Genomic DNA, 14,281 nt, shown 5'->3' on the forward strand with positions numbered 1-14,281 from the left:
ACTGATGGTGCATGCCCTGGTAGAATCGGCTGTGATACTCAAGCGCAGCCCTATCTATCCTCCAATGGCGGAGTACATGAGGTTGGGAAGCATCTTCCCAGAAAGCACTGGATGTTGATGCAAGTGGATGAAGGGCAAAAACAGTTTCCATTCGCATACGGACCATGGTATCCGCCCCCATTGGAAAGGTTCGCGTTATTCAAATCAAGGCAGAAACGCGTCTCGTGTTCATTCTTGGGATTGAGCTTGTACAGGACAAGAGCAGGCCGGCAAGACGCCTCCATCACGGAGAAAGTCTTGGTTTCGCTCTAACATGAAGACACATGCACACAATCTACAAATCACGTTCCAGAACATGGCCGGCCCTCGACTAGCCTGGGGTCGAAAATCAAGAGTTTGGGCCTTTCTGGGCCTCTAGCATTCTGGTCTTCCCCAAGCCGGTAAATTGGTTACTAGAGCCTCGTGTTCGCTAGTTGTCTTCCGTGCGCTTCTCAGCCGTGAAACGAACAACGGTAACAGTTTCCCTGTCAATTCCTCAGCAGACAGAAGCCCGACAGGGCCCTGCAGGAAGAAGTGCGGCCACAAATACAGCCCCAGCACCGCAAGAATGCCACATATCGTTAAAATGTCGGGTTCATCATCCAAAGCAAAGATCATGCGCTGTCAATACTTTTACCCACCCTAGCGACGATGTTCCAGCCCGAAGAGCGCTGTGGAAAGTATTCGGTGGTATCAGAGACTGCCTGGAGTAAATTTGGCCATTTGATTTTCTGAACAAGGCTGACGGTGGATAGGCCCTCCCCCAAAGAGACAGGCGAAGCTCCCCAAATACTATGCACCGTTCTCGACCAGATGGCCTGCTTTGACCCTGATCTTGCTTGTCGTCTTGGCTTGTATTGCTGCACTTGAGTATGGCCTTCGCTCAGGTCTGACGCTGGAAGAGAAGAATCAGCAACAAAACCACAGCAGGCTGAGGGTGAAGAGACAGGACGCAGATGTTTCAAGCTCGCCAGCCGTCGTGGTGACAACGCCGGCAACGACAGAGGTCCCTTCAACCAGTCCCGCTTCTCAAGATGTGACGACTCCAAGGTCGGCTGCTGCGTCCCCGGCAGCAAGTACAAGCCCTGTCGAGGAGTCAGCCATCGACTCCAGCTCTGACGTCTCTCCGACAGAGCCTACCTCAACCATGACCACTGTGGTAACCGGTAGCGTTACAGCTGGTGCATATATTGACCCAGCTACACCATCAGCTGCAGACCACTCCTCAACGACACCCCGTTCCAGCAATCCAATATCATCCCCGTCGACGTCCTACATCACGCCTGCCACCCCTCAAAACCCTACGACTCCGGTAACATCTACGATTGCCTTTGAGATTACTACAAAACCCATAGTGAGCAGCAGCACGGCTCCCTACATCGTGCCATCTACGGTCACGCCCGCGGTGGGTACATATACCTCCACTACAACGATGATGGCAGGTAGCACGACTCCATATATTTTACAGATGAGCAGCACTACTCCATATATCGTTCAGTCTATCATTCCTCCTACAGTGACTTCCTCAGGCAAAGGGACAACCAGTACCGTTCGATATAGTGCGCATACTCAGACATCCGGTGCATACGTTCAACAATCAACCACATCGATCAACAGTGCCGGTGCTGTCGTCAAACAGTCGGCCTCGACGAAGTCAACTAATCCCTACACCGTACCTTCCAGCGGCACGACTTCACGTATGCGGACCACCACGCCCATGGCTGGCTACTCCACGGCATCCGGTTTGGGTGACATAAGGACGGCGGAGCCTATGTCTCCTTCTATCTATGCTACGGGCTCAAACCCGGTTGTGTCCAAGACTGATTCAAACCCATCGAAGATCATTTACGGCGATGGTCATACGGTATCTGCTCCAACGCCATCCGGGAAACCCAGCGATCAACAATTCACGGTATTGATTACTTATGCCACGGAGGACTCAGCAGGAAAGCCATTTACAACCGTTGCCGCGGAGACCTACGATGTTGCAGTAATAACGGAGATGGTCTACGATTCAACCGGCGGTGTCTCAACCGTGGTGGCAACGTTAATTTCCTACAGCGGCACAATAACTCCCACAATTCTCGCTCAAAGTACTTCTCTTCCTACAGCTCCTCCAGACCATCAAAGGGCAGATGAAGTGGAGCTTGGCTTGGCTGTAACTAATGTGCAATACTTTCGCGCCACATACCTACCTGTCCTGATAGCCGTCATTCTCAAACTCATTTGGGCCATAGTTTTCACCTCCACGAAGATGATGGAGCCATTTTATCTCCTATCGAGGAAAAAGGGCGCAGCTGCCAAAGAATCACTCTTGGCGGACTATCTGACCACCAGTTTTTCGGTTGAGGGCATAAAGAACATGTTTTTTAGCCACCCAGTCGTCACCCTGGTGAGTCTTGTATATATTTGCGTCAACGCTCTACCAGCGATAGCGACGCAATCCTCGACTGTGAGAGCGACTGCATGGTGCAGAACCCCCGACCTCAAAGCAGCACGGTGCAATCCGATGTGGTACCTCAATATTAACTACGCCAGAGCTCTTGAAGCAATTCTTTCCCTAGTTGCTCTTATCATTCTTCTGGTGATCATGCTTTCTAGTCGCCGTTGCAGCGGAATCTTTTCTAACCCATCCTCAATCGCTACGATGGCATCACTTCTCAGTAGCGAAGACTTGATGGAGGAGTTACGGAGAATAGACCAAAAATCAAACCGTTCGTCCGCGAAACAAGTCCTTGATCCTTACAGATACATATTTAGCCGCCATCAGACAGGCACGGGCTACATGAGGTACGGAATTGTAAGAGCACCGAGGCAATCGATAGAGCTCACAGTCAAGGACACCGATCAGCAGGAATATTCGGCTCTGGTGCAGCCACGTGCTGGTAGGACCGATATACACAACTCTCGAAGTACGCTCTCGAATCGTTTTCTCACCGACACTCTCTTTCTTCTTTCAATTCTAGCGCTTCTCGGCGTGCTAATAGGTTACTATTTGGACGGACAGGACGACCCTTTGAATAACTACTTCAACCACAACCCAACCAGTCGACTTGTCCTCACAGCTGCTGCCAGTCTTCTCGACATTCGGTGGAAGCAGCTAGAACGAGAAGTTCGACTTCTAACACCCTATCGGCGATTATTCCGCGGGTCTGCAAAACCGGAGTCGACTATCCTGGTTTCACAGAACTCTACGCCTCTCAAAAGCATCTTCCCGGCGCTCTGGAGACGAAACTTCTTCCACGCTTTTGTGGCCCTTGTGGCCACACTGTCTGATGTTTTGATTATTGCCATCGGCGGCGTGCCGTGGAATGCTGCACAAATTTGGCTCGGTTTCCTTGTGAGTATATATGCCAGTTGGGCAATACTGGCCTTGATGGCGCTTACAGTCATCGCCATCTTCCGATGGAGGGCATTGAACGAGAAAATGATGATGCCACATGAACCTACAACAGTCCTTACGGTGTGGCTTATGCTCTGCAACGACGGCAACCAACTTCGTGAAGAAATGCAAGGGTACGAAACCATGAGTCCAAAAGAACGAGACGACAGGATCAAAATGAGAGGCGGATTGTATTGGGCTGGTTGGCTCACGCAGCCTGATGGCTCTCGGCGATGGTGTTTGGAAAAGGAAAGTGGTCAGGAGTCGAGGATGAATATGATGTATGAACATGATTGGTGATGATGGAATTTTTCATGCCATACATTCTGCCCGTCGTATCTTGATATTCGCTGCTGACCCATATTCCCACAGCCTCACTCTTTGCGTCGCAAGTTTGTAACGAGTACCGAATACCGAGGACTTAGATTACTCGAGAACGGGTTATGATAAGAGAAGGGAAAGCTAGCAATTCCCTTGTCCACATGTGTCGGCCATTCATTTTTTCCTGTCCCGTGCGTGGTCCCGCAAATATGACCGCGTGATACTCACCCCCTCTACGCGGTAGAGCCTTTGAGTTGACTAATGGCTGCAGGGCTTTGCTGCAGGGGAGCGTCCTTCGACAGCTCAATCGGTATGTTCTTGTCTTCAGCAGGGCCACTTGAAAGCCTTGGAGATCCTCCAACAGTGAACAGTACCGTCTCCGAGGAGAAGGTGTTTGGACTGACACCGATTGAAACCTGTCAAGTTGATTACGTAAATGGCCATCTCGCCTGTGTACCAAGTATGATCTCCCCCAGCGATGGCCTTTCCGTTTATAGAGAAATTTGGGCTGTGCCAGGGAATCCATTTCCCGAACATGCCATCGCAGGCAAACAACCGTCTAGTGGCTCGATTGAGTGGTCTGAGAACACGTCTATGCCACTGTTCAGGCCACTTTGCATACCACTGCCGCGATCACGTCTACTTGGTAGGTGGCCTAGGCTAGACTAGCGCCTTGGCTGAGATTGTACTCGGTACTTGATCATGATGTTCGTGGGGGGCAAATCGCAATTCCAGGCGCTATGCTCAATTGAGCCAGCTACTACAAAAGGCTTAGCGCATGATCTTGATACTATTAATGGGCTTTGGCCACCATCGATCAGCCTCAGGTACAGACCTCCAGCCTCAGAGATGGAGTCAGACAGGGGTTTTGGCCCATTAAAGTCTGAAACCATTACAATCGAGAAATGCAATTAGAAAGATTGCTTCACGATGTTACCCTTCTATAGGCGCCCAAGTACTCGGTAAGTATTTCAAGGGCACGTATCCCGGTGCCAGCTTGAGCCTCTTGCTGCGTCCTTCCAGGCCCCGAAGCTCTCGCTCCAAAGTCATCCATCATGGCTACCATTCATTATCCTTTACCAATGCAATCGTTTAATCAGTCCCAGTTTTCATCCAATTCCACTTCCAATGCAAAGTTCTTTGGCTCTAATCGTCCTTTTGTTCTCTTGGGCCACGGATGGATGCTGTTTACCGTTGCATTTCTATCTCTCGTCCTATACCGCATTTTCTATTTCTTCGTTTTCAAGGACCGACCTCCTAAGGGGCTTCAGCTGGTCCCTGGTCCTGGGAGCACCATTCCCTACATTGGGCGAGTCGACATTGATCCCATCGCGCCCTGGACCTCCATGAAAAAATGGTCCGATCAGTTCAACGGCTTCTTCAGGCTGCAGGCTTGCGGCGAAATGCACATCTGGCTGGGAGACAATGACATCGCGCAAGAACTATATTGCAAGAGAGCCGCCATTTACTCCTCCCGTCCAGAGGTTGCAGCCGTTCCGGGCAGCGCCTCGCAGGGTCAATATCTCCCCCTGCTGGAGTATGGAGGTAAGCCTTAAAGCCACCGGATTACCAGATCTATCTGACAATTCTAGAACACTGGCGTATGCAACGAAAGTTCGCCCATACCTCACTGACCTTGGCGTACAACAATCAGTATTATGGCTACATCACCCTTGAGGCCAAACGATTCTTGTTCAAACTACTTCAAGACCCTCTCGACCACTTTTCCCAAACAGACAGATTCTGTGGTCGCATTTCTGCGAGGCTCTGCTACGGCTCGCCACATTCGGCAGCAGCTCATTGCAAGAACGCTGCCGAATTCATTCCTCAGATCTCGCCTTCAGCAAGTGGACCCATTACAAACATCCTTCCTTTCCTCGCAGGCCTTCCCGAATGGCTAAATCCAACAAAAATACCATGCAGACAACGGAGAGAACGCGAAGAGCGTCTTTGGACGGGGCTCATGAGACAAGTTCGAGAAGAGATGGAGGAAGGCAAAGCAAAGGTTTCGTATGCACGGTCATACTTCGAAAGGAAGGCCGCCGCTGCCGACAAAGACGGTCGGTCTTTTGGCTTTGACGACCACGAAGCAGCATATGCAGTCGGAATGCTGTGCACAGTCGCCATTTTCACCATCGGAGGTCCCTTATACTGCTTCTTCCTAGCGATGACCCTTCATCCCGAGTGGCAAGAGAAATGCAGGGCCGAAATTGATCGCGTGGTTGGGCAGAATCGCATTGTCGAGCTCAGTGACTCCCCCAACCTTCCGATCCTTCGAGCATGCTTCAAAGAATGTATCCGCTGGCGCCCACCAGTTCCACTCGGCGTTCCTCGGCTCGTGCAAGACGACGATAATTATGAGGGTTACTTTATTCCTAAAGGAGCTGTGGTTCATGCGATCGACTTGGCCATTGCGCGCGACCCTAACAGATATCCCGACCCCGAGACATATAATCCGGGCCGCTGGCTGGAACCGGAGTTTCCCACTTATCAAGAACCATTGTCCGTTTACCCCCGCTTAACAGGGCATCATGGTTTCGGTCGTGGTCGGCGTATGTGCCCAGGTATCGAGATCACCGAAGCCGAGTTGTTGGTGGCATGTGGTTCTCTGCTATGGGCTTTTACTATGAAGCCGAACATTGGACCTAACGGAGAGCCGCAATGGCCTGACTCGAAAGCATTCACGAGCAATGTCATTGGAGGACCTCTGCCGTTCAAGTTCGATCTGAAAGTCAGAGATGAGCACCGCAAGGCTAAGATCGAGGAGATGTACGAGCAGAGTCGGGATCTGCTAGAAGAGAGATGATTGGCGAGGCCAGTACACTTATCGGCCGGCATCCCATCCTCTTCCGAGGAAGGTGAATACTAGGATGACAAAGTTGCCCGTCCTGGGAGGAATAATATCACTCGGCAATTTCTTGAGTTGAGGTGTCCCATCTGACGATGGCGCTGTCGTTACAGTCTGCACAAAGAGAGGGACAATTCGTAGCTACGGCAGGAAGAGGTTGGTTGGGTGGTTACATACATAGTTAACTATAACCTTTCGTAAGGATGCAATTTACTTGATCTGCACACGAGGAACATGACAAGTTTGTACAGCGTAACCTGAGGAGCGGGCACTGCTGAGGCTGTGACTATGTAATGGCCTGTATTTATTACACCGTTATCCTTTGACATCGGGGACGCTAATCCTCCACAGTCACAAGCTAAACCGAGCCTGATCACCTGATAACTTGTTAAAGCGGCAATGTCAAGCTGAAGCAGAACGGTCGAGACGTCGGCATAGCTTGACGCTTGACGCCTTTTCTCACACTACCACGTATGCTGCTCACCTTTCACCGGCCCCTCTGATAGCTTAGACACGGGGGGTATTGTTCATACAATCGAGATTCAGCTTTCAGTAGGTGCCCGGTTTGTGTTAAGTGTTCAAACATGCCTAGTTTCGACGCATGGGTTGCCTTACCAAGGACCTCGCTTTGCGAAATGGCTGATATCTCCGTTTCCAGATCGTTTCAGCAGATTCAGGGGAGAATTTCCCCTTGATATCATACATCATAGAAGCCCTGTCCCATTGCTTGAAAGAGGAAGAGAACTGGATCAAATTGACATGCGTGTTGCGATAATCGCTTCTATTCAGCCGCAATCTGTCTTGGGATACCAGTCTTGCCAAAAATCCCTAGGGGATGTGAGTGCGACCTCGCTGTGTTTCGACGAAAATGTTTCGGCCCCTCCAGGCCCTGGCGCCGATAGTGCTGATCTGCACCATTTGGAGGTCGATCAGCACGACTGGGGTATGCAAGCCTCAAACGCATGTTTTATTCTCCTCAGGGAGCCGACCGTATCCTCGCACCCTATCCTTCTACTTTCATGCGCCAGACGGTGGCTAAGACAGCACACCGTGTTTATATGAAGGCAACATGGAGCGCCTCAACCAAGATTGTGACAGCTATGTAGGATTTCCCCCCCAAATACCTACGCCTTGAATCCCCGTGCGGAAAGCTTCTATGTCTCGAGACACTTTACCAACCACCAAGGAGCAGAATTCGCCAGTCGCCTCGCCCAGTTTGAAGATATCAAAATAATTTCAATGGCCGGTCAAACCTCGACGCATCCACTGGCGAGCACCAACGGTGATGGTTCTGTCGTTTATCGCTGCCATTGTCAGCGCAATTGTCCACCATATCCTCTACTCTTCTCTGAATGGCCGCTCGGTCACATACGATTTCGAACAGCAATTGGTTACGTCAGCTGGAACTGCTCTGGCTTTCATCGTCAAGGTCCTCTTGGCTGTCTCGTCCGCCTTAGCATTTACTCAATGCTTGTGGTTCTCATTAAGATCTCGCTCTATGAAGATTCGGACTATGGATTCGATTTTCGGTGTTCTCGGAAACCCCCTTGAGTTCCTTGATCTGCGATTTTGGCTGGGTCATCCCGTGTTATTTCTCACCGCCGCCACCACTTGGTAAGATCTATATGGGTGTCTGTGCAGGTTATACAACTTATTAACTTTGATCTTCGAAGGTTGATACCGCTCTCCGCTATTTTTACTCCAGCAACTCTCTCCGTTGGCCCGAAAATCCATACAACGTCAGTCATTACGAATGTCACCCAGAGAGATCGCTACGTTGCCGAGAACATGAACAGACCTACTGAAGGCTTGTGGCAATATCCAGGCGTCTCAACCATGTTGTTCTACATGACTCAGCTAACTTTGGTGGAATCTACTATATTGTCCCTTCCTGGCGGATCCCCAACCCAAAACCTCTCGTACCACCTAGCCTTTTACGGCCCTGCGATACAATGCCTCCCACCTTCTAACAAAACAAGGTTATTCGTCTTATCCGCCATGGCAGAGTACATTAACGAGTTCGAAGAGTTTCCCTTCTTTACTTCGTTCTATCCTGTTGACGGCTTTGGACCCGGCATCAATGCGACCTTTTTCGACAACGTCGTCAACCTTAATGTTGCCGATACCCATCAAGGCTTAGATCTAGTATCCAGCGACGCCGCAAAGGTTTATTTTACTTTATGGGTCGACAATAACATGACCGCAATTCCGGATGCAAGTGGTAACATGGAGATACTTGAGTGTTCCCTCCACAATGCCTCATATAATGCACAGGTTGAGCTTCGCGGCGACGGGCAACAGACGATCTCGGCAGCAAGGACTATACTTGAGCCCGTACCGGCCGTGGTATCTCTTCCTACCAGTATGTCGGAGTCCGAGGCGGCTGATCTTTTCGAATACCTCAGTCTCATGCAGAGCTATGTTGATAGCGTGCTTGGATCAACTACAACATCACCTGTCTATGCCTTGATTCAAGATTCACAGCCGGTGCAATTTACCCAACTAGGGACGAATCCGGTCCTCATGCCGTACCTGCTTCCATCTTCTGCGCCTATTGACTTCAATCAGTTTACGGCGGGTTTGGAGGACATATTTCAGAATTTGACTCTGAGTTATCGTTTTGCATCATTGCCAGAGTAAGTGGCCCAAATATCTACTCCCCATTACTAGAACATAAGATATTGTCCTTTTATCTCTTTTCTGTACGCGTCGTGGCCACTAACAACAAGCCTCTGGAATAAAGCACAACCTTGGTACCTGGCACTCCACAATTCAACTCTCATGTGTCTACGCCAGGGACACTCAGCTTTTCCCTGAATACATTCACCTACAATCCTCGAACGCTGATGATCGCTTACGGTTTAGCAATATTTCTATCCGCGGTATGTCTAGCATGCGGCCTCGCAGTCCTTTACAGCAACGGGGCCAGCTATACCAACAACTTCTCGACGGTGTTGCGCATGACCCGTGATCACAGATTCGGCGAATTTATTCAAGACGAACGGGATTGTACAGGGGCTGACCCCTTGCCGACAAACATTGCGGACGTGGAGGTTACATATGTGGGAGAGGGGACGATTGGAGGGAGGAAAGCCGAAGGCGATAAAGGCTTTGCGGGCGGGATTAAGGTGGTTAGGTAGGGATGATAAGAAACGAGGCAATTAGCATGCCTTTTCCAATGACCACCGCAGGAAGTAAAGCTAGGAACATTGGGCTCAACACAAGAGATTCTATTGCTATCAACACAGAAGGCCCCAAGAACTTATAATTGACAGTGTGGAAGCAAGCGGTGAGGTTTGCGGATTTGTTAGATTTCAATTGTTAAATTATGCGCTTTGTCCGACTCCTGCGAGAGCCTGATCCTTGAACCATTTCGGCCGTTATTATTGTGCTCAACGGGTGTGAATACGCGACTCACAGTCAGAGAGCTCCTAAGGGCACGTCAGCAAATGAAAAAGAAAGCGGCTTTAGCGTGAATAGGGGTCTCGACGAGTCCCAGGGATAAAATGCTGCTGCCTTCTCCCCTCCCTTTCCTTGCTTCATCCTCGCGGCATTCTATCCTAATTAACTGCGGCCCAGCCGTTCGAATCATGTTAAGCCTCATCCTGACAAACGATAAATGGCAGACCAATTCTCCATTCCAGTGAGAATGCTCGTTTTCTTCTCGAAACTCTGTTCGCGGTCGTACTTGGTTGAACTTTTAGAGAAAGAGCGTGACCAATCCGACCCGCTTCGGCGAGAACGAGATAGACTCATTGCTGTACTAACTCATGGCCCCAAAGCGCCAGGACAATAATAGGTGTAATAATATATTATTGTAATAGTGTAAAGCAAGTGAGAGTACATGCCCTTCCGACACCTTGGGCAGTGCCTGGATACTTACCCGCTCCATGGGCACGAGCTAAGCCAGATAGGGTTAGTACTTATAGGCTCGGCAATGCTGCTTTGATGGTGGGTCACGTTTTCATTGACACAAGTCGACATCATGCTCTAGCCTGAACAGGATAAGTTGCGACTCGGTCCTGCCTCGCTCGGTCGCGTCCTGTGACGCGCCTTCCTGTTCCAAAGAGGGAGAAGGAGCCTCAAATGAGCAAACATTGTCCACAACGGCAACCACCGACTACCATGCGGCAATCTCCTCCAAAACGACGAAAGATCGAGCCAACTCAGTCTCAGACAACGAATGGCGCCGCTACCGATAACGGGCAACCCACAACTCCCACCAGAGCCTCCTACCTCTCTCCCACCAAAAGTTCACTGGCACGCTCCCACCCCCATCTCATCACTCGATCTTCTCGTCGCTCAGTCACCGAACCAAGGGGAAAGCTCTTGAGAGACGAAATCCTGGGAAGATCTGATCACATTCCTGAGGCGCCCAAGACAGCATCCCAGGTTGCTCGCCCTCAGAGTGTTGGCCTTTCGATAGGCGCATCCTTTGTCCCGGCAAACCAAAACCCGTCGAAGAGAGATCTCTCTGAATTGGTAAAGGGTTCGACCACAAGTATTGGTCAGCCCACTGAGAAGGGGCGTCCGGCACTCAAGGAGCGTCAGCCTGCAAAACAAACGGCTTGGGAAAGAAGTGCACCGAGTCAAGAGCCTTCTTCACCGGTAATCCTGCCCAAGCTGATCCCAAGAAAAGAGACAGATGATAGGCCTGTTCCACGGGGCGCAAGCGGTGAGCCTGAGTTGCCTCCAACGCCTGTCGAGCTGGGTCTGAGTCCTGCGCCTGAACGACCCCGGGGTCTTGCATCAAGCAGTAGCCCCAGGGATTCAAAGATGAGTAGGAGGTCGGGTAGATGGGGCAGCAAGTCCCGGGGCCCTCTCACGAGCAGTCCTCTCAAACCCAGAGCGCCTCCAGCCGTAGAGCCCTCTGATGAAGAGAATGAGAGCATGCAGTATGACGTTCAAGAGGCACCGGAGAGCGAGACTGAAGAGGCGCAACGAAACAATGAAGAAATGACTGAAGAGAGTGGAAGGCAAGCGTCAAGTCTGGATTCATTATACAGAAGATTACAACAACTGAAAAAGGAGAACGAACAACTGCAGGCAGCTATTGATGATGACGATGATTTGAGCGAGGAAACTGTTTCTATGCTGCGGCAATCACTCCTCGAGGACAGACTCCCTCGAAGCTTTGAGTTTACCGATGGTGGCGCCAATTGGCTCTCCCACTTGACATTCTTTGCACCTGGCAACCTGCAACTGAATGCTCAGACAGAGACCAAGGCGTTTAAGGATCGAACGAAGATCATCCACTTATTGAAAGTCGAAGCGCCACCTCCATGGCCTCCAGATGCCCTTTCTTGTGTCTTTGAAGTGGTTGTGGACGCCCAGACTGCCACAGTTGAACACGTGGACCTGAAGGAGGCAATGGGCAGAGCACGCCGTACCAAGTCCACAAAAACCGAGATCTACAAATGGGTTAACGACCGTTTGGAGCACCCTCTGCATCGACTTGATGTAGGTGGCCTGATCTGGGGCATAGGACGATGGTTCAACGCTGCGGTTGAACGTGCCAAAATCTTTCACTGGATGAACATCAAATACAACAGATCCTCAGCGCACGTTGAACATCAGAATGAGGATGACGGAGACCGACAGTTGACTCAGGAGAAAGCTATTGAACTAGCGCGATACCTGGACATGACTGAAAATACGGCGGTCGATGCAGAAGTCACCGCTACCGCAGGGGGCAAGAAATTCAGAAAGAAAGTCATGCTGATATGGACTATGAACATCGACTGGGCAGGTGGACTTAGGTCAGATATCCAGACCACGTTCAGTGGAATTCCGCAAAAAGCAGAGCCTGGGTTGAGGACGGTCTTTTGCAGCTTGATCCCGACCTTGGGCGTTAAGGGAGCATTTGAGAACATTTGGTCACTGCTCCATGGAGACGGTGACGAATTCAGATCCAATAGTGAGTTGAAGGGCAAGAAAAAGGGGTGACACTGCTGCTGCCAGATGTGCTGAATCACGAATACATGAATTGACGAACATTGCGAGATACCCCCTAGCACTAATCGGGACCATTATAATACAGGGGTGACGTGGATGGGCGTGTCTGAAGCACATGGTTCCATGGTCTGCGGTTGCTCTCAGCTCATAGACAGTTGTAAGTGACTAGCTAGAACCGTGAATTTATCCAGAATCTTTACAGGGAGCATTTGTTGCGTGTAAACATCATTTTCATTAGCGTTGCCTATGCTTTTTCTCCATGCTTTTGATCTCGGGGCTTAAGACGAGACACACTGGTCGAGCGACGGATATGGACTTTATGCCATTGGCTAGGTAGGCTTCATTGCATTCAGTGTGCGCTGTCTCTGAATTTTTCTTTTTGTTTTTCGATATTTTCTATGCCTGCCCTTGTGCGCCTCTCCACTTGTCCTCCGGTCCGCAAGGCTATGCAAAGCTGGAGACGAAGGGGGTCCTCTCCTGATGGATCAGTGCACAACGACGCTCTCTGAAACAGAAACCACTCTTCTCGTGCGGAAGAAGGGTGGACATGACATGGCGTAACATGCTCTTCTGCTCTGCTCCGTTCCATTCCACCCTGCCACACTCGCTCACACTCGCTCACACTCGTTCACACTTTGTCTCGTGCCAGCCTCGCTGATGGTTGGATTTTCGTTCCTTCCTTCCTTGTCCCAGGCTATCTCTTCCCCACCCTTCTAAAATCATATCAAGATCAGACCACATGCTCCAGGTGATGTATTTATTGGCCTAGCAGCTTGTGTGTGCATGGCTGGGGGGTATGTTTATTTCTTCTTGGCCTCCTCTGCCTCCTCCTTGGCCTTGGCTCTCTTCGCACGCACACCGACGAACCTGGCCTCGCTCCTCGCGTTCCTCAGCTTGCGGTACGCGGCGTCCTCGCCTGCGGGCATGTCTCCCTTCTTGATCTCGTGGAAGCCGTGTTTGATGCCCACGCCGGCATCAATAGCGATCACGCCCTGGACAGCGGTCGCGAGCTTGCCGTCCTTCTTCTCCGCCGACTCGGTCGCCATCTTGACGTCGGCCTCAGACGAGTCGAGCTTCTTGTGCTGGCCACTCTTGCGCGGGAACAGGATGAGCCGGGCCTTGTAGGCCTTCAGGCGCGACACGTTCAGCGAGAGAGTCTCTTGGTTGGTGTCCAGGCGGCGAGCGTCGACGGCGATGCCGATCGTAGGGGCAAGTTTGCGGGGGATGCCTGCTTCCTATTTATCGAGAGAGAGGAGGTGTTAGCGACATGTTCAAGTTTTTATGTTGGAGATTGATGATTGGGATTGGAGACCAGAATCGGCCAATGTTGACAACATGGAATTTTGTCTCCCCTCGCCCCCTCTTTCTCTTGTCCTTAGTTTTCAATCCCACTCTCAAGCTCTCCACGACCAGACTCAATTGACCTCGCAGTGAGGAAAACAAGAGACGAGACTGGAAAATATCATACCTTCAATTCCATCAATGTAAACCCCCGACCGGCCCTGGCGCGGCGATTGTACTTGATCGTAGGACACCTCACCACCGGTCTGAGTTTGTCGACAGGTCTGGGGGCAACCGCAGCGGCTTTGGCAAGGCGGGCGGCTCGGCGTCGAGACTTGCGGCCGGGCTGGTCAAAGTGCACGCGGACGCGGCGCTGCCAGTCCTTGTGGAAGTGGTTGTTTGGGAGCTGTTGGTTGTGCTTGATCGCCATTGCTGCGAAATGGACGATCCCCTAC

The 14,281-nt window shown here is 50.9% G+C and overlaps 5 protein-coding genes across 5 annotated transcripts; 4 read left to right on the forward strand and 1 right to left on the reverse strand.

Moving 5' to 3' along the window:
- Window positions 1-690: 690 nt before the first annotated feature.
- On the forward strand, window positions 691-3,721 carry Z519_08525 (uncharacterized protein; the record flags this gene model as incomplete). The annotated part of the gene is made up of 2 exons (XM_016766253.1): window positions 691-748; window positions 795-3,721. The coding sequence occupies 2 exons, from the start codon at window positions 691-693 to the stop codon at window positions 3,719-3,721; spliced, it is 2,985 nt and encodes a 994-aa protein (XP_016617411.1).
- Window positions 3,722-4,797: 1,076 nt separating this feature from the next.
- Window positions 4,798-6,548, forward strand: Z519_08526 (uncharacterized protein; the record flags this gene model as incomplete). The annotated part of the gene is made up of 2 exons (XM_016766254.1): window positions 4,798-5,287; window positions 5,335-6,548. 2 exons carry the CDS (start codon window positions 4,798-4,800, stop codon window positions 6,546-6,548), a joined length of 1,704 nt encoding a protein of 567 aa, XP_016617412.1.
- Window positions 6,549-7,875: 1,327 nt separating this feature from the next.
- Z519_08527 (uncharacterized protein) lies at window positions 7,876-9,730 on the forward strand (the record flags this gene model as incomplete). Its single annotated transcript, XM_016766255.1, has 3 exons — window positions 7,876-8,204; window positions 8,264-9,226; window positions 9,334-9,730. 3 exons carry the CDS (start codon window positions 7,876-7,878, stop codon window positions 9,728-9,730), a joined length of 1,689 nt encoding a protein of 562 aa, XP_016617413.1.
- Window positions 9,731-10,715: 985 nt separating this feature from the next.
- Z519_08528 (uncharacterized protein) lies at window positions 10,716-12,536 on the forward strand (the record flags this gene model as incomplete). The annotated part of the gene is made up of 1 exon (XM_016766256.1): window positions 10,716-12,536. One exon carries the CDS (start codon window positions 10,716-10,718, stop codon window positions 12,534-12,536), a length of 1,821 nt encoding a protein of 606 aa, XP_016617414.1.
- An 809-nt stretch (window positions 12,537-13,345) lies between these two features.
- On the reverse strand, window positions 13,346-14,256 carry Z519_08529 (uncharacterized protein; the record flags this gene model as incomplete). Its single annotated transcript, XM_016766257.1, has 2 exons — window positions 13,346-13,780; window positions 14,014-14,256. The coding sequence occupies 2 exons, from the start codon at window positions 14,254-14,256 to the stop codon at window positions 13,346-13,348; spliced, it is 678 nt and encodes a 225-aa protein (XP_016617415.1).
- Between the last annotated feature and the right edge of the window lie 25 nt (window positions 14,257-14,281).

This window comes from Cladophialophora bantiana (assembly GCF_000835475.1).
Source record: "Cladophialophora bantiana CBS 173.52 unplaced genomic scaffold supercont1.13, whole genome shotgun sequence".
Taxonomy (NCBI): Eukaryota; Fungi; Ascomycota; class Eurotiomycetes; order Chaetothyriales; family Herpotrichiellaceae; genus Cladophialophora; species Cladophialophora bantiana.